Source organism: Pristis pectinata, chromosome 2, assembly GCF_009764475.1.
Source record: "Pristis pectinata isolate sPriPec2 chromosome 2, sPriPec2.1.pri, whole genome shotgun sequence".
NCBI lineage: Eukaryota > Metazoa > Chordata > Chondrichthyes > Rhinopristiformes > Pristidae > Pristis > Pristis pectinata.
In genome coordinates, this window is record NC_067406.1 from 27,929,464 (window position 1) to 27,949,925 (window position 20,462).

General features: G+C 43.9%; 1 protein-coding gene across 1 annotated transcript in view; it reads left to right on the forward strand.

The window, feature by feature from the left end:
- The window catches only part of dcc (DCC netrin 1 receptor), a 703,166-nt gene that overhangs the window by 581,594 nt on the left and 101,110 nt on the right, over positions 1–20,462 (forward strand). The window contains exons 14-16 of the mRNA XM_052034012.1: positions 11,752–11,893; positions 16,064–16,174; positions 18,694–18,888. Coding sequence (XP_051889972.1) covers positions 11,752–11,893; positions 16,064–16,174; positions 18,694–18,888 — 448 coding nt within the window. The remainder of the gene's footprint in view (positions 1–11,751; positions 11,894–16,063; positions 16,175–18,693; positions 18,889–20,462) is intronic.

The window sequence follows — 20,462 nt, forward strand, 5'->3', positions numbered from 1 at the left end:
TCTGCTGCCAAGCCGACCATGGGTCCGATACCTTGGCCAATGCGAAAGTGAGGCGTTTGTGGTCCGTATACACGGAGAACTCCCTTCCCTCGAGGAAGTACTGGAAATTCCAGACAGCCAGGTAGACCGCTAGCAATTCTCTGTCAAAAGCACTGTACTTCACCTCTGATGGCTGTAGGTGCCAGCTGAAGAAAGCGAGTGGTCGCTACTGGCCCTCGACGAGCTGCTCCAGGACTCCGCCGACTGCCGTGTCAGAAGCGTTGACTGTGAGTGTGTTACGGACTCAGTGAAAGTCCCTTTAAGATAGAGAGTGTGTGTGTATGTGTGTGTGGGGCGTGCTTACGTCAATAGAAGATAAAGGACGTAATGACGTTGTTGAAGAAGTTAGAAGAAGGAGAGAGAGAGAGAAGGGAGAGAGACACCAGCCTGCTTGTTTTCTCTATCGATGGATGAGAAACAATAACGGTGTTTGCCACTGAAATCCATGTATGGAAGTTGGAAGTAATCCGGTGGAGTTCACTTTGTTGCTGACCTGTAGAAGGAAACAGGTATTTGTGTGTGGACGACCACGGTTCGGATGCTTTTCGGGGTGAGGAAGTCACTACCGAGTAAACACTGAAGTGTCGTTTGGGTTCCATCGTGGAACATTTGGATTTCGTATGTACTCTCTCTATGTTTTTCTACATCTACATCTTATTTTCAGACAATGGTGGTTGTTGAAGAAGCCCTTGCTCATGTTTCACCTTATGGCTTGCGGAACTGAACTTTAAGAACCATTCCGGAACTGGGAGTTTTGGACTTTGTCACACACACACACGACGAGTTTAGTTTGGGGTTAACGTTCAAGGTTTAACATTTTTGAATTCTAACATACTAACATTTTTTACTTTTATTTTACGTATTATCATAAGTAGTGATTAATAAAATAGTTTTTAACACTGAATCATGCTCAGTGTGTTTCTTTTGTTCCTGGTTTGTGACAAGTGCCATGGGTACATCGACTCTTGGGTACACTAGAGGGCTGCCTTTGCCAGCACCTCCTTGGCCTGCTCGAACGCCTCCGTGGACTCCATGTCCCATGCCACTTCTTTGGCCTTGCCAGCCATCAGGCTGAACAAGGTCTCATGATGTGTGCCGCCGCCGGCATGAACCGATGATAAAAGTTGACTATCCCTACGAACTCCTGCAGGCCCTTAACCGTGCCGGGCTTGGGGAACTGGCAGATGGCCTGGACCTTGTCCGGTAGGGGAACTGCGCCATGTCGGTTGACTCTGTGGCCCAAGAAGTCGATCTCTGTTAGCTCGAACTGGCACTTTGCTGGATTGATTGCCGGTCTGTGGTCGCTCAGGCATTGGCAGAGCTGGCGCAAATGTGCCACGTGCTCTTGGTGCAAACTGCTGGCCACCAGGATATTGTCCAAGTAAATGAAAATGAAATCCAGGCCACGTCCCATCGAGTCCATGAGCCTTTGGAAAGTTTGGGCTGCATTCTTGAGACTGAAAGGCATCCTCAGGAATTCGAACAAGCCAAACGGGGTGATGAGGGCTGCCTTGGGCACGTCGTCGGTGTGCACTGGGATCTGATGGTATCCCCTGACCAGGTTGATTTTCGAGAAGATGGTCACTCTGTGCAGGTTCGCCGTGAAGTCCTGGATGCGGGGTACCGAGTATCTGTCGCGGTTATGGCATCGTTGAGCCTCCTGCAGTCTCCACAGGGCCTCCATCCTCCTGCGGACTTGGGCACCATGGGCAGCGGGGATACCCACGGGCTGTCTGAGCGGCGTATGATTCCCATCTCTTCCATCTTATGGAACTCCTCCTTGGCGAGGTGGAGCTTGTTGGGTGGGAGCCTGCGAGCTCAGGCATGCAGCAGCAGTCCTTGCATGGGGATGTGATGCTGCACGCCGTGCTTGGGGTCGGCCGTGGAGAACTGCGGGGTGACTATGGAGGGGAATTCCGCCAACACCCTGGCGAATTCGTTACCCGAGAGGGTCACGGAATCCAGGTGGAGGGCTGGTAGCTGGGCTTCTCTGAGCTGGAAAGTCTGGAACGTCTCGGCGTGGACCAAACGCCGGCTTTTTAGGTCGACCAGGAGGTAGTTGGCTCGTAGGAAATCTGCCCCTAGTAGTGTCTGTGACACCGCTGCCAACGTGAAAGTCCAAGTGAGACGGCTGAACCTGAAATGCAGTGAGATAGTTCGCGGGCCGTACGTCCGAATACTGGTGCCATTTGCAGCAGTTAGTTCGGGGCATGGGAGCGCGTTACGAGTGTCCATGTTCGAGGGGGGAGGTACGCTGACTTTGGCCCCGGTGTCTACCAGGAAGCGCCACCTGGAGTGTCAGTCCCAGAGGTACAGGAGGCTGTCTCGGTGGCCAGCCGTCGTAGCCATTAGCGACGGCTGGCCCAGGCATTTCCCGGAAAAGTGCATGGTGGACAACAGCGGCGTGCGCCTGAACCCCATCTTTGGTGATAGAAACACCATTGTTCCGAACTTTCGTCTTTTTCCCCCGTGGGTCTCGACGGCTTCGGTTGCGGGGCCTGGGCTTTGGGGTGCGCGCTCATGGCTAGGCCAATGGAGGCTGCTCCACATTGCTTACTCTGCCAAAGGATGTCTGCTTTAGCCGCGAGCCTGCGTGTGTTGCTGAAATCTTCACTTGTAAGGAGGAGGCGAATGTCCTCTGGCATTTGCTCGAGGAACAACTGTTCAAATAAAAGGCACAGCTTATGGCCATCCATAAGTGCCAGCATATCATTCATGAGCTCGGATGGCATGCGGTCACCCAGACCGTCCATGTGTAGGAGCTGCGCGGCCCGTTCGCAGCGGGAGAGTCCGAAGGTACGGATCAGGAGCGCCTTAAGCTTAGTGTACCTGTCCTCTGTTGGTGGCTGGCGTAGGAAGTCGATGATCCAGCCTGCCGTGTCCTGGTCGAGCGTGCTGACCACGTAGTAGTACCGTGTGGTGTCGGCTGTAATATCTCTGATATTGAACTGGGCCTCAGCCTGCTCGAACCAAACGTGGGGCTGAGTGGCCCAGAAAGTCGGGAGCTTCAGAGAGACCGTGCTGTGCAAGTTGCTCGAACTCATGGCTGGTCGCTGAGTCACCGGCTCCAGATGCCGTCTGGAACGTCGGGGTCACCAATGTAGCCACATGCAACATGCTACTAAAGGAACACACAGAGGCAGAGTGCTGAACTCAAAAACCCTCCACTGATTCAAAATCGCGCGCTTAAATCTCCCATCCCATAGGCCCTTGTGACCCGTGGGGCGGACGTGATGTCCGACTGTCCCCGGAGGGTCCGCCCTGAGCGGGTAGTTCCAAACGCGCTACCGCGTGTCTGCCCGCGGCTCCCGATGGCGGTTCGAGTCCCGCGTGTGCGGGCCACCACAGGTTCTCCCCTTGTCCCAGCTATATGCAATTTCAGTAAGCCTGCAATATCTTTAATTTTGATTAAAAATTTTAACACCTTGACTTTAGCTTGAATGCTTTTACATTTGCATATAAATGTGCAAATTGCAAGGTGGTGATGAGTCAGTTTATCAGAGCGAGATATGACACCTGGTTGAGTGGTGCCGCTACAACAACCTCTCACTCAACATCAGTAAAACTAAAGAGCTGATTGTTGACTTTAGGAAAGGGAAGGAGGCCGAACATGCGCCAGTCTACATTGGGGGATCGGCAGTGGTGAGAGCCAGCAGCTTTAAATTCCCGGGCATTAACATATCGAATGACCTATCCTGGGCCGTACACATAGATGCAATCACAAGGAGAGTTCACCAGCATCTTTCTTAGGAGATTAAGGAGGTTCGCCTGGTCACCAAATGCTCTAACAAACTTATACAGATGTACTGTTGAAAGTGTCCTGACTGGTTGCATCATGGTCTGATACGGCAATTCAAATACGCAAGAACATAAGAAGCTGCAGAGAGTAATGAACTCAGCCCAATGCATCACAGGCACATCCCTCCCCACCATCGGTAGTATCTACAGGAGACGCTGCCTCAAGAAGTCAACAACCATCATCAAAGATCCCCACCATCCAGGCCATGCCACCTTCTCGCAGCTACCATTGGGCAGGAGGTGCAGAAGCCTGAAGTCCCACAGCACCAGGTTCAGGAACAGTTACATTCCTTCAACCATTTGGTTCTTGCACCAACTGGCACAACCCTAATCACTAGAGTTTAGCAACACTATGACCACTGTGATCACTGTGATCACTTTACACTAAAATGGACTTTTTTTTGTTCTAATTGTGTTCTTTCTTGTGAATGCTGCTTATTTGATGCTATGTGCCTGTGATGCTGCTGCAAGTAAGTTTATCATTGCACCTGTGCATACATGTACATGTGCATATGACAATAAACTCAACTTTGATTTTACGGCGTTCCTGGTATATTCACATTCAGCAGGATACCTTTGTTCCTTTTGTTTACCTTACTCTTTTCTCAACCATATTTACTGCTAACACCTCACCAGTAATGATCTGAGGTAAATATCTTTGGGTCTTGAGTGTGCAGGTTCACACTCACACCAGCAGCTCTCTCCAACCTCACTAGTAAGGCACCAGATAAAGTCTGTCCCTTCTGTACAGCCACCTATTGTCCTAAAGCAGGTCCTGATGCACACAAACATAAACCTTTCTTCTGACCACAACTTCACCTGCTTTCCTTGTATGGTTCCCTGTATAGTACAAATAGCATGCATTAGTGTAATGGTCTTGAGATCTTAGCTTTTCATGTAGCTGGTCAAAATTTTGACAAAAGAACCCCTTCACAGGATCCTACATGTCTTCAATTTCTTCCCAATTGTCTAGAATCCCGAATCGCTAAAAAGTCTGTCCATTTTGCTTATCATATGTGTGCATAAGACAGCTTATTTTCCACCTCCATCAAAATGACAGGCAGTCCACTTGCAACAAATGAGCCTGCATGCCTTGCCTGCTCAATTGGATGAACAGTAAATGTCAGAAACACTCAGCAGGTCAGCCCACATCTGTGGGAAGAGAAACAGAGTTAATGCTTCAGGTCAAAGACCCTTCATCTCCAGAACTGACCCTGTTTCTCTTCCCGCAGATGCGGCTTGACCTGCTGAGTACTTCCAACGTTTTCTGTGTTTAGTTTAGATTTTCAGCATCTGCAGTTGTTTTTGATTTTCACAACTGAATGGGATGATTAGACAACAATTTTGTGCCTGAAATGTGATTGTTTTATCCAGTCTTCTTGGCTGAAGAGTGTACTTCATTGTGTATGGGGCAGAGATGAAAGATCAGGATAGTTATTTGTGGTCTTTCAATAGATTGCTCTGCACTGTAACATTAATCAGACCATATTGTAATAACAACTTGTCTTTTCCCTTCTCCTATCTAGAATGGAAACGCTAATGGTCCAATACAGAAATTTTGCTGAAAGCGTAGCGTGTTCATTTAAAATGACTATCATTATTTGATCTTGCAAGTAGACTGTATTTAATAGCAAAAGGACAAAGGAAGGCTGGTTCATCAGCGATAGCTACCTGCAATCTGTGTAATTGTCTCTGATATATTGAAGCTATGCTTCAATGACTATAATTACAGCTGTTAGCTGTTGCAGTTAGTTACTGCTTCGGCTCAGGCTTGCTGCTGGTGCTGAGACTCTTCATTTGTGCCATTTTAGAGTTGTGCTCAAGAGAATGTTTCCATCTTTGTGTGGGTATCAGAAATCACAGAGAATTTTCTGAATTCAGCAAATTGCAGTTCTCAGTCAGTTAGTTGTTATTTGTGTTGGTTTGAAGTGGTCAAAGGGAATAATGTTATAGAAAGATTGCTGGAATGAGTTTGGCTTTAACTGCAATCCCCAGACTGATTCGTTTCAACTACTGGCAAGAATCCTGTGAGGGGAAGGTGAAATTAACCATTGTGATAGGATATAAGAAAAGAAATTCGAACCACTCAAACACCAAGGGAGAAATTATGTCTTCGTCACAAGTGCTGAGTACATGATATAGTAGCATAGACACATTGCATTCTGTTTCCAAAATTCAATTGCATTGATTTTCAATGTGACCAAGGTTAAATTTCTAAGAGCTCTATTCTCATTCTGAAATCCACATCTCATTTTTTAGATGCTGTGCATGCAACATAAAATACATAATGGCTTTTATCTTCTTTTGCTCAGCCAGACAGGTGCAGTATATCTAGATGTATTTGCTTAGATCATTACCACAACCCAGTCACACTTCTCCCTAACAGGACAGTGAATGAGGGGCAAGATACTGCAGTTGCCTGAGAAATCTGTAGCAGTGGACTTGTCTCTAACCTCATAGCCGGAGAAAACCGACTAGATGGGTGCTTGCTGGTCAGCGGAGATTCGGTGGGCTATAGGGCATGTTTCTGTGTTGTGTAACCTCAGGGTTCTGTGAAATGAAAGAAGATTTCCAAGTGTGAAGATCAGGAAATGCTGGAAGGCAATGTTATTGTTTAACTTGCTTCAAACCTTCTCCCCATCTCCTACCTCACTCACCCCTGCACTAATGTTGCAGTCTGAGAGGGCTTCAGAAAAATGCTTAGATCAGATTTGGTGAGTTGAACGATGGAGTGCAATTTTCTTGTGAAGGAAACATAGCTGGGATATTTTTCATTGCTTTACTAATTTAGCAAATCTCTGGGGAGACACGCTGTATTTGAGCCTAGGTTAGAAATGATAAAGGTAATTATCCAGTGAGTGTGTATGCTCCCAGAGTATGTCCTCCAAAGTATCTCCCCACCGCTGCACATGTGGATGCCCAGAGCTTATAAGTTATAAATCTGCCTATTGGTATTGGTGTTGGTTTATTATTGTCACTTGTACTGAGGTATAATGAAGAACTTGTCTTGCATACTGATCGTACAGGTCAATTCATTACACAGTGCACTTACATTGAGTTGGTACAGAGTGCATTGAGGTAGTACAGGTAAAAACACTAACAGTACAGAGTAAAGTGTCACAGCTACAGAGAAAGTGCAATGCAGGTAGACAATAAGGTGCAAGGTCACAAGGTAGATCGTGAGGTCATAGTCCATCTCATTGTATAAGGGAACTGTTCAATCGTCTTATCACAGTGGGATAGAAGCTGTCCTTAAGCCTGGTGGTATGTGCCCTCAGGCTCCTGTATCTTCTACCTGATGGAAGAGGAGAGAAGAGAGAATGACCCGGGTGGGTGGGGTCTTTGATTATGCTGGCTGCTTCGCCAAGGCAGCGAGAGGTAAAGACAGAGTCCAAGGAAGGGAAGCTGGTTTCCGTGATGCGCTGGGCTGTGTCCTATGTAGCCTATGTATGTAGGTTCTGCCAGAACTGCAAGTATATGCCCTCTCCATTTGCATGTGTCCATCCCCCAGATCAACACATTGAAGCTGCACCTGCATGTGTGCCTGTTCAGTGCTGCATATGCCCAACTCTTTTGGGCCTTGAATTGGTGAGACAGCCATTCAGTTCTATCTCAAGTGTTATTTTGAAACAGAAACGGTTAAGTAAATACAGATGGACCATTCAGCACCAACCAAGGCACTGCATTCGGAATCCGTAAATTTGCTCCCAACCAGAAAAAGCTAGCCAACCTGGAAAAGTCTTTCTCATAAACATCAGGAGACTTGGTGTCCAAATTGGGAGAGCTATCTCACAGATTAGACTAGCGACATCACAGATGGAGCTGGCGAAGTCCAGGGGATCAACCCCAGTTCAAAGAGGAGCGCAGAAGGAGATGTCAGGAGCAGTACCAGGTGAAACAAAGAATTGGAGGCCAATCTGTCAAAGCTATAATGCAGGACTAGCCGGCAAACGGGACCATCTTTGATGGGGCACCTTGGTCGGCATGGAGCAGTTGGGCCAATGGGCCTGTTTCCATGCTGTATGGCTCTAAGGCTGTAAGAAATAAAAGGATTTGGGAACAGGGTGGGCGGATGAGATTCAGACTTCTGCTGATGAGGAGGATGAACAGCAACACAGGCTGGCTGGACTGAATGTTACCCTTCTACATTGTAATTTTCATGTAATTCATGTAAAAAGTCCTTTTTAATACAGAACCATGAATGTATTGGTATTGGAATTGGTTTATTATTGTCACTTGTACCGAGGTACAGTGAAAAACTTGTCTTGCATACCATTCATACAGATCAATTCATTGCACAGTGCATTGAGGTAGTACAGGGTAAAAACAATAACAGAATACAGAGTAAAGTCTCACAGCTACAGGGAAGTGCATTGCAGGTAGACAATAAGGTGCAAGGTCATAATAAGGTAGATTGTGAGGCCAAGAGTCTATCTTATCATATAAGAGAACCATTCAATAGTCTTATAACAGTGGGATTAAAGCTGTCCTTGAGCCTGGTGGTATGTGCCCTCAGGCTCCTGCCTGATGGGAGAGGGGAGACGAGAGAATGCCCCGGGTCGGTGGGGTCTTTGATTATGCTGGCTGCTTCACCAAGGCAGCGAGAGGTATAGACTGAGTCCATGGAGGAGAGGCTGGTTTCTGTGATGTGCTGGGGTGTGTCTGGGAATGTCTTAGTTCAGTTGTTAATATCAATGAGCTCTTAAGAGAAAGCTGCCTTTAACCTTGTACTGATTAACAATCCCTTTCATTTCTACAGCAATCTTGATGAACACAACTATTCCAAGATGCTAAATCTTGCTGATAGAAATGGCTTTTGATGGGAAACAGGAATACAAATAAGGAGTATTTTTCTGAAGTTTTATTCAAGAGACTTTGATGGGGAACCTGTTGCTTTTCACTACACATGAACCATTAATCCTCCCTGCCAGTGGAAGTATTCCATAGTGCTAATGCCTTTCACCTTCTCAGCCTTAGAATTACATAAAAAGTAATGAAAAACCAACTGTTATCCAAGAATCGCCAAGTATTCTTTGATTACTTTCATAGAACTAACCTTTGTTCAGGGGTGGGTGATAGGCAGGGAGTTAGTGTACAAGAACTTAAGAAATAGAAATGGGAGTCAGAAGGAAACTCACCTCCTGACTCCCCAGAGCTAGTCCACCATCTGCAAGGCTTAAATCAGGAAGTTGATGGAATACCCTCCACTTGCCTGGATGAGTACAACTTCAACAAAACTCAACATGTTTGATGCCATACAGGACATAACAGACTGCTTGATAGACACCCCATCCACAACCATTCACTAACTTCCCCACGAATGCATAGTAGCAGCAATTTGTATTACAGGATGCACTGCAGCAACTCACCAAGCCTCCTTAGACAGCACCTCATGACCTCTATCAGCTGGGAAGGCCAGGACAGTGAAAGCATGGGAACATCACCTCCTGGAAGTTGCCCTCCAAGCCACACACCATCCTGACTTGGAAATATATTGCTATTCCTTCACCAAAGCTGGGTCAAAATCCTGGAACTCTCTCCCTAACAGCATTGTGGGTATACCCACATCTCAAGGACAGCAGCGGTTCAAGAAGGCAGCTCACTACCATCCTCTTAAGGGCAACTAGACACGGGCAATTAAGTGCTGGCTCAGCCTGCTGAGCCCAAATCCCTTGAATGAATTTAAAAAAAAAACAGTATTAGGCCATTTGGCCCTTCAAGTGTACTCTACCATCCATTAAAATCCATCAAGATGGCTGATCTTTTATCTCAATGTCATTTATTGGATAGATTGGACAGTAAGTAGCAAAGCTGTCTTTTTGAATACACACAGTGACTGATAGTTTGTTCCTTCCAAGGTTAAAGTTATCAATACATAGATTGTGTTCAGTTTGATGTTCAGTACAGGAAGAATTTGGAGGCTTTGGAAAGGGTGCAGAAGAGGTTTACCAGGATGTTGCCTGGATTAGAGGGTATGAGTTATAAGGAGAGGTGGTTTGGGTTGCTTTCTCTGGAGCCTCGGAGACTGAGGGGAGACCTGATAGAAGTTTATAAAATTATAAGAGGCATAGGTAAGGTCGACAGTCAGAATCTTTTCCCAGAGTAGAAATATTAAGTACGAGGGGACATAGCTTTAAGGTGACAGGGGGAAAGTTTTACATCAAGTGTAGTGGGTGCCTGGAATGGGCTGCCAGTGGTAGTAAGATAAGATCTTTATTAGTCACATATATATAGAAACACACAGTGAAATACATCTTTTGCGTAGTGATTTTGGGGGGGCAGCCCGCAAGTGTCGCCACGCTTCCAGTGCCAACATAGCATGCCCACAACTTCCTAACCTGTACGTCTTTGGAATGTGGGAGGAAACCGGTGAACCCGGAGGAAACCCACACAGACACGGGAAGGACATACAAACTCCTTACAGACAGTGGCCGGATTTGAACCCGGGTCGCTGGCGCCGTAAAGCATTATACTAACCACTATGCTACCATGGGGGAAGCAGATATGATTATGGTATTTAAGAAGCTGTTAGAGAGACACATGAATATGCAGGGAATAGAGGGACATAGATTATGTACAGGCAAAAGAAATTTAGTTTAATTCGGCATCATTTTCAATGCAGACATTGTGGGCCAAAGGGCCTGTTCCTGTGCTGTACTGTTCTATATTCTATGTTCTGCTTGAACCCCTACACCAGAATTATCCTGGAAGTTAATCCACTGCCACTTCAAGACAATAGAAATAAAAATCAAGTGGAGACAGAAAGCAGCCTCACCCACTTCCATCCTCTTTACATCATCCTGGAAAATCTATCTTTCCCATACCCATAGGAAATCAGATATAGGGCAACAACATGGTAGTCCTAAATCTTCAACATGGGCTCCCTTTTCGTGTAGATCCTCAAGGACCCTTATTTTCAAATTTAGTCCAGTACTGGGGCAACACAGTGGCACAGCTACTGCAGCTGCTGCTTCACAGTTCTGGTGTCCTCTCCCGGTGACCACATGGATTTCCCCTTGGTGTCCTGGTTTCCCCCCATATCCCAAAGATGTGAAGGTGGTAGATTAATTGACCACTGTAAATTGCCCTTAGTGTGAGTAGTAGAATCTGGGAGGGGGGTACGGGAGTTGATTGAAATGTGGCAAGAATAAAAGAGGATAAATGTAAATGGGTGCTTGATGGGCAGCATGGACTCAGTGGGGTCCTTGCTGTATGGCCCAATGACACCAAAGACAAAATAGCCATCTAATACAGCAAATGTCAACTCTCCCCTTTCCCATCTTGGGTTCTTCATTCTTCTGATCATTTTAGTTAGGAAATCCACAGAAGTAACTATTATATCTGTTCCTTCAAAAACAGTAAATCCCAGAAGATTTGAAAAGAAGTAGTAAGACTAAAGATGCATTCTTTGTTTTTGCAACAATCAACTAGGTTTCTTTAAATTTCAGATGTGATTATTATATTGCTCCTCCCTTGCTGACATCTCTGTTTCTGCTTACTATTTCATTTGTAAGTGAACCTGGACCTAACCTTTAGTGTCTAAATGTAAAAGTTGAGAGGGGTTGTGTGATTCATTCAATTACATGGTAAATGGTTGAAAAATTAAAGCAGTTTGTCTGGAAGTTGGTGGTGTGACCAGAGTCTAGGAAAATGTGATGGAGGGAATGATGTTGTCATTGCCGCCAAGTTTAAATAGACATACTGCAGTAAGATGTAAGAAGTGGTGGAGATAGATGGGAGTCAATAGATTTTTCACTCAAGACCTAATTAATGTCACTAAAGTAGAAATGTTGACTATGTTATTATAACATGCACACAGGTTGATTAAGCTGTTTCACATGGGCTGTTACTCAATTAAGATGAAATCTAATTCAACGCTGATGACTAAAGGTTGGAAATCTTTTTGTTTTCCAGAGTATAAAGGTCAGCTGGCTGCCACCACCATCCAATATGCAGAATGGCTTTATTACTGGATACAAAATCAGACACAAAAAGATTGGCCGCAGGGGTGACATGGAGACCCTGGAGCCTAACAATCTTTGGTACCTCTTTACAGGTGAGATTCAGTCCATTCAAAGGATGGAGCATTATTTTCATTGGCACTGATACCATCCTGCCATGCACAGACTTCCATTGTACAGGGCAGGATGGTAGCAGTATCAATGAAAGTAATGCTCAACCATTGTCCTTGTTGACCTGTATTGATTCTAGCTAACTTAAGAATTATGTGACTAATAAAGATATCTTATCTTATTTGTGGCTAACTGGGATCCACTCCAGAACCAAGCTCATTCCAAATTCATGGTATATGCATGATCCTTGTACACTGAGCTCCAAACCATTGTTGACTGCATAACTGAGTCATTTCAGAGGAGAGGGCTTACACTAAACAACTAGAAATTGTTTAACAATCAGCCTCCAGCGCACAATACTTTCCCCTTCCCATCGATCAAGATCCACTGTTGAACCCTGGGCAACATGGATAACTTCTTAATGTGTCACCTTTCGATGAGAGCCAACAATTGATAACAAAATGCAAAACCAGTGCACCAACATAGTCTCCTACTACTTAAGGAAAAGAGCTACAGAAGATCAAGACACCAAACTAAAATAAGAGAAAGGTATCTTTATCAGTCACATGTACGTGGAAACACACAGTGAAATGCATCTTTTGCGTAGAGTGTTCTGGGGGCAGCCCGCAAGTGTCGCCACGCTTCTGACACCAACATAGCATGCCCACAACTTCCTAACCTGTATATCTTTGGAATGTGGGAGGAAACTGGAGCACCCGGAGGAAACCCACACAGACACAGGGGAAACATACAAAGTCCTTACAGACAGCGGCCGGAATTGAACCCGGGTCGCTGTCACTGTAAAGCGTTACGCTAACCGCTACACTACTGTGCCTGCTTGTCTTTTAAACATTAGTGAACTCCTCCTCTTGTCTGAATCAAAGACATGAATAATCTGCGGTAGGCACCTCAAAGCACCAGAGAAATACCACTCATACTTCATCCGTAAAATTCAGCAAGATATGCAAACCAATGTCAGTGTCCTCTCCCAGGCCAACATCCACATCATCAAAGCTCTCATCATTCAAACAATAAAAATATGTTAGCTCTCTGCTTTCCATTTTAAGATCGGATTTTATATCATTCTGTAACTGTAACTCTGACATCATGACCTTCAGCCTTACCCAACTCAAGTACTGGTTGCAGATTCTTCAGCTGCCTGAGTCTGAAGTTTGTAATTCTTTCTCTAATCCTTTTACCTCTCCTATTCTGTCTTGTCCTCTTAAAAAATTTCACGTTGAATGACAATCATTCTGTTCATCCTTCCCAGTTGATAATTTGCAAGGTCTTGTTGTATGCAAAAGGAACAAACAGACAGCAGCGTACAGTTTATTCCGGCTAATAGTTTTATCATGCAATCTCATTATGTTTGGAAGCAAATGGAATAAAAACAACCTGGCTCCTCAATAGGACTTCAATTGCCAGCAAATTTACTGAACAATAATGGGACAAATGAAGTAGAAACAGAAGATGTATTTTTTCAGTAGATTTTAATTTGATCAACTCCCGAGTCCTAGAAAATAATAATTAACCTATGACTGCTCCATTAGACTATGTTACAGGAAACATTACAATGTAGCACCTCTATCTCTAAACATTTACAGAATCTGTTCAACTTAAACTAGAGGGAAATTACTCACTTGAACAAGAGAGCTGATTTGTGACCAAACATAACCAGACACATTTTCAACCTAGCTTTGTCCCGGTGCACTTAAGCATGGGATGCAGAAGAATCAGGAACTGTGTTCATTTTCCCCTAACTGATGGGGTTCTTTTGCTGGTTCCAACATTATATCCATGACCTAGGCACCATAGTCCTGTTGTTGACCACCGCAGCTCCCTTGGAGAGAGTAGCAGGTGTCTTCCTGCCAATCCTAGGGATAAACATGTCACTTCCTCCCCTGACAATACCCATAAAAAATTCCAATGGAATTTTATTGAATTAGGTTGCTGCTTATGCCCTGTGGTCACAACCCACCCTGAACAACTCCAAATCCCAGCTGTGGGAAATCCCGTTAAAGACAGCTATGTCGTCAGGGCTTCTGAGCAATTTGAAGACACAGATGGTGTAACAGATCATAATTACCAACCTATTCACTACAGTTCAGAAACTGCTTTCAGGTTAATATTGGGTCACTAACTGTACACCAAAGTCGTGCAGAGGTTTCCTCAAGACAGAACAGGGAGCCAGCAATACCACTGCAATCACCCATGAGTGTTGTGACACCCATGATTTGCAGCTCTTTACAGCAGGGTGAACATTGGCAAGGTAGTAAGCAGCCTCCTGCAGGACAAAGGAAGAAATGGATCACCCTTAGACCATCTTGTTACCCAAAAGCTGACTTGGTGAAATGGAGCTCTGCTGTTATGTCTACCACCTGTAACTGTGGTGACAGGTAGACCATGAAACATCTCTGCCTGCTCTGCAAGGATGAGCCAGGCACAGTTTGGGATCTTGCCAAGGCCAACCCACAAGCTTTGCATTGTGCTTGTCATGAGCGTTGGTGGATGGACAGGAAAACTAGTGGAAGTCATTTGCAGAAGTAGTACTGGAACTGCTAACGAGGGACATTTCTTTGACTGATTATCTGGAAATGTACCATCCAAAAGAACTCTGGTTGATGACTAACTGACAATGTAATTTTCAAATAATGTTGTGTGTGTACTCTTTACGATGAGAGGTGTCACTGTGCCAGCCATTGCTTGGACACTGAATAGCCATAGGTGCTTTTGTCAGCTTCTCATGGCAATGGAATAACTTCCCTATTTTACACCTGCAATGGTGCAATGTTCTGAACTTTATCTGTCCAACAGTATGTAGAATGACAAGTGATATTTAATTGTATTACTAGACATGAGTTTTAATGATGAATGATCATGTTATTGAGCTGGGAATGATTATCACTTAATATATCTAAAGACAGTGCCACAGCAAGGTAAAACATGGCCTTTGTCTGTGGTGCTTCACATTATGAAAATCATTCCCATACATGCCACATTCATATTAAATGGTGACATCAACTGAGTGTAAAATATGAGTGGGTTATATTTGTAACATTAACCGCACAGAATGTGACACTAATAGACTCATTATATGCATTAAACATGTGCATGTCTTAGAGCTTTGGAAGTTTTATGTTGTTCACACTGGAGAGGTAGACTGCTGGCAATGGGAAGCACATGATTCATATTCAGAGATGTATACTTCTTAAACTAATACATAGCATATTCGCAGTTTCTCTGTGCTAATTATCTCATCTTAAATATGTTTGTTGCTCCTCTTCCCCAGTGTCTTTAACCACTGATATCAGATTATCCTAGAGATGTTAAAAGCTGGAAATTCATGTTTCCCTCAGTCCTTAGCCTAGATTTTGATGACCCAGCCTGAAATAAGGATCTGTGATTCCCACATGCCTCTCACATAGGGTGGCGAATCTCTGTAATTCACTACTCCAGAGGGTTATGAATGTTTGATCATTGGGGGTACTTAAAGAGGAAGTATAGAATTTTTTGAAAGATCGGGAAATAGAAGACTATCAGGAACTGGCATAGGAGGAGGTAAGACCTGGGACAGATCAGCTATGATTGTATTGAATGACAGGGCAGGCTTGAGGGGCCGAATGGCCTGCTTCTGCTCCCATTTTCTTGTGTTTCTTATCTGCCTCCTATAGCCAGATGCAAAGGTTCATCCCACAAGAGTCCAATGGTTGGATCCAAACTCAGAGAGTGCTTTACTATCAGCTGTCTTAAGTTAATACTCAAAGACAGAATTGGCAAGGTCCTTTTGCCACTGGAGAGCCTTGCTATCTGTGACTACAGAGGGAGAACTGATCACGCTCATATCCAGCAAGGTTCTGCAATAAGGGAAGAATCTGACTATGCTGTTAACTCTCACTGAATTTTATTTTCATAACCTTCCACAGATGTAAGAACAGAGCGAGATATAAAACCTGCTCTTCATTCACTATTACCTGAATTACATTATTGCCACAAAGTCAAAGTCAGTCCCTACGTTAGGCAGCAAGTGTTAGGCCTCCATTCATACAGTTAAAGTTAGGCTCAGTTGTATATGTGATGTTTCTGACCTAGCATGTGAACCTTGAAATGAAAAGTAATGTCTGATGACCTAACCACTGTTATGACTTCATTGACAGGTCTGGACAAAGGTGCACAGTACAGCTTTCAAGTTGCAGCCATGACTGTGAATGGAACAGGCCCATCCTCTGACTGGTTCACAATAGAAACACCAGAGAATGATCTAGACGGTAATAATCCTTTCAGAAAAAAATATAGCACCATTTACAGCATAGAACCATGGCGACTGAAAATGGTCAACCTGTCATCAGTAATTTGACAGTTGCTGATGAAAGATCACAATTTTGGGTGAATCTAAAGGGGAATTCATCTGTGACAATCTCACGCAAAGGACATACTCAAGGTGCCGAATGTATTAACTTGTAGAGCGTTGAGTCAGAAGCCATGGGTAATTAATAAATTCATTGGAGGTTTTATTGCATGTAGTATATGCTAACATTGCACTACAGCAGAGGGTAACTACCCCAGTTTCAGTTTGTCAGTGTTCCTACTGAGCAATTTCATTTGAAAGCCACAGAAAACATTGCAGAGTAATGTTATTTCCTCCAAAGCTTTTGAAAGTTGGCTGCATGATAGGAGATAAATGTCAGATGTATATCTGCATTTTATTACTGTCAGTACATTCCTGCAACTGTTCTTCCCGTGTCATCATAATTTCACTGCAGTAGCAATGAAAACATAATTCCTTGTGTGAAAGGAAAAATGTTCTAAGCTTGGAATTGAGGTTCACTCTCGTTTGGTGCTCTAAACACACACTTCTTTGAGTGCTACCCACTCAGATCTCCCAGAAAAGCTTGTGAAGCTGGGACCAAGTCCATTGAGAGAAGGGCTTGTTTTGCACACAGATTTGTGTATGAAAGTAATAGCTCTGCGGTTCCCGACGGGAGCTGCATGCAGAGACTACAGCTGCCACATCACTGCTGTGCTGACCGCTGAAGCTAGTTAGTGTTTTAGGAACTCTCCCCAGGCAGCAAGCACACAGCAGCAGAAAAGTGCCCTGAAAGTGAGAAAAATCGGTGGTGGGCGAATGGGGTGAGTGGTGATGGTTGTGGGAGACTGGGGGTACGTTATGGCATTTCCAGTATACACATCCCTAAAACTGAAACTGGGAGATGCTGGCACAGTAGTGTAGCGGTTAGAGTAACGTTATTACAGCGCCAGCGACCTGGGTTCATTTCCCGCCGTGGTCTGTAAGTAGTTTGTACGTTCTCCCCATGACTGCGTGGGTTTCCTCCCACATTCCAAAAACGTACAGGTTTGGAGCTGTGGGCATGCTATGTTGGCGCCGGAAGAGTGGCGACACTTGGGGGCTGCCCCTAGCACACTCTCAGTAACGCAAAAAAACGCAATTCACTGTGTGTTTCGATGTACATGTGACTAATAAATAAATATCTATCTATCTATATCTTTGATTTCTGAACTCTGCTCCACGGTTCAGATACTAAACCCTGGTTTTCCTGTTAGCGGGATGGCACAGTGGCACAGCTGGTTAGAGCTGTTGCTTCACACCTCCAGAGGCCAGGATCTCCATGTGACTGTGTACATTTCTCCCAGGTAATCCCACGTCCCAAGGAGATGTGGGTTGGTAGTTAATTGCTCACTCAAAATTGCCCCTAGCATGTAGGTGAGTGGTAGAATCTTGGAGAGGGTGGGGAAGTTGATGGGAATGTGGGGAGATTAAATTGCAGGAAAAATTAGTAGGAGAATTGGGATCGCTCTGTGATCCTGCAAAGACCAGATGGGCTGAGATGCTCTTCTTCTGTGTCATAAGGAAATATCAAATACGGCTGCAGAATATAACAGAGTAAAATCTGCCTCTCTAATGCTGTACACAGGCAGCATCATAGGAATGGAACTTGCAGGTTTAAGTTCGAGATTTTTATGCAAAATTCACGCCCACAATGACAGCCACCAGCTATGATCAGATATTAATAAAAAAGCCAGTGAAAAACTCCAATTTAAAAGGTCAAAAATTAAAAAGAAGCTGCTTATTCTTAGTGGCAAGAGGCCATGACTTCAGTGAAATGTGATTAAGCAAATTTGAATTCCAACCTACAGTGACTCTGGAGCCTAATTTAAATAAGGTCAGCCTGCGAGTTCCTTTCAGTTTTACAATGCATTCAACTGAACCTGTGTAAATAGTCTAACTGTGCAGTTGGCAAAGACTCACTATTGTACCATTTACAGATACAGGGTCACAGGAAGCACACCCATGATCTCCCAAAATGAAATGCCTGTAGGCATGGTTCCATGCCAGGATTGCTCATTTGGAAAATCAACCTAAAAATCTCAAACTGAGATCCCATCTTCCTGCAGATTTTAAGGCCTAATGGGACTACTTAAAGATTTCCCTTAATGACAATGTTACAACCTCAACTAGCACCACAACAAACTGAATAAATGGATCATCTCATTGCTGCTTCTATGATTTAATTGATGTAGAATGACTACTGCATGCTAGTTCAAAAATAATTCATGGCATGAAACACCATAAGACACTATCAAGCACAAAATCCATGTTTTAATCATAAATTAAGCCTATCATGAAACTACCATGTAGAAGGCATCTGCTGCATCAAAAATAAAGGATAAAGGAATTGTATTGTGAAAACGTTTGCTTATAGTAATTTTGAAAGATGAATTTGAAAATTATATTTGCTAATAAAAGATTTTCTGCTGTCTATGACAGAATCCCAGGTTCCTGACCAGCCAAGTTCTCTTCATGTCAGGCCTCTGACAACGAGCATTGTGATGAGCTGGACTCCACCATTAAACCCAAACATAGCAGTCCGAGGTTACATCATTGGTTATGGAGTGGGCAGCCCCTACGCTGAGACTGTGCAGGTCGACAGCAAGCAGCGATATTTTTCCATTGAAAATCTAGGTAACTATTATCTGAACCTTGTCTTTTATAGAAGGATTAGAGATGCCAGTTTGATATCTTGATTCAATGCTTTTAGCAATAACCTGCAATATTTAAGCAAATGGAAAACAAAATTTAGGATGATGAAGTATTGCAAACAAATCACCTGAACGACACAGCAATTGCACTATGATTAAAACAATGCAGCATAGTATCAAAGCAGTTTAAGGTGTGATTTTAGGCACTATAGTGTCTAACACAAACTATTTGCTATTGGAAAATGAAATAAATCCTACTCCAAACTCAATCCAACCAAATTAACTGTTGTGCTTCCAATTGGCTGTTGACAATGCCTCATCTGATGCTGCACTCACCAACCTAAGGTCTGTGATTGCATTTTAAGAACAATTAGACCATGGAGTATTACAGCACAGTACAGGCCCTTTGGCCCATAATGTTCTGTCAACATTTTATCCTGCTCTAAGATCTATCTAACCCTTCTCTCCCACATTGCCCTCCATTTTTCTATCATTCATGTGGTTATCTAAGATTCTCTTAAATGTCCTTAATGTGTCTGCCTCCACCACCTCTGCTGGCAGTGTGTTCCATGCACCCACCACTGTCTGTGTAAAAAATATGCCTCTGACGCCCCCCCTGTACTTTCCTCCAATCACCTCTCCTGTGAGGCATTTTCATCCTGGGAAAAAGTCTCTGACTATCCACTCGATCTATGCCTTTTATCATCTTGTACACCTCTATCAAGTCACATTTCATCCTCCTTCTGTCCAAAGAGAAAAGCCTGAGCTCACTCAACCTATCCTTATAAGACATGCTCTCCAATCCAGGCAGCATCCTTGTAAATCTCCTCTGCACCCTTTCTAAAGCTTCGACATCCTTCCTATAATGAGGTGACCAGAACTGAACACAATACTCCAAGTGTGATTATCCAAGTCGTTTATAAAAATCACAAATTCTTTAGATATTTGAGTGATATGCATGTCCAAAGTATTAATAATATTCTTAAATACTATATTTTGTAGATAATGACTACAATTACATGGTTACAACAACACAGATATTATCTTTTTTGTAGAGCTGGTTGTCATCTATGTGCATGTGGAAATGATGCTGTGTGATGTTGCCTATAGATTTGAAAAAGGAAGGGTCCAGGAATAAGTCTTTTGGTTCACGAAAGATAATGATAAGGGAATCTGAATGAGGATAATGATGAAAGATTAATCAGTGCAGGTGATTGATTGGATGCAACTAGACTGATAAGAATGTAATACAGTCCCATCCAGCTTCACCATGTGTGCCAAACAGACAAGCAAACACCTGGTGGAGGACAAAGGTGGGTAGTTTACCTTTGGTGCTGTGGCAGGAACAAAACTCTTCAAGAATTCTTCCATGGCGTTCCAAGAATGTTAGCTATGAATTTAGGAAGACTGTTAATTTTGAGCCAGTGCCCTGTTGGAAAGTGCACTCCATATTTTGATCCCAGTGTTGATAATTTTCAGAGAGTCATTTTGATCTTCCACCATAATTATAACTAACAATTTCTGCTGGATTTTTGATAATCTTCTAAAGGTAGAGTG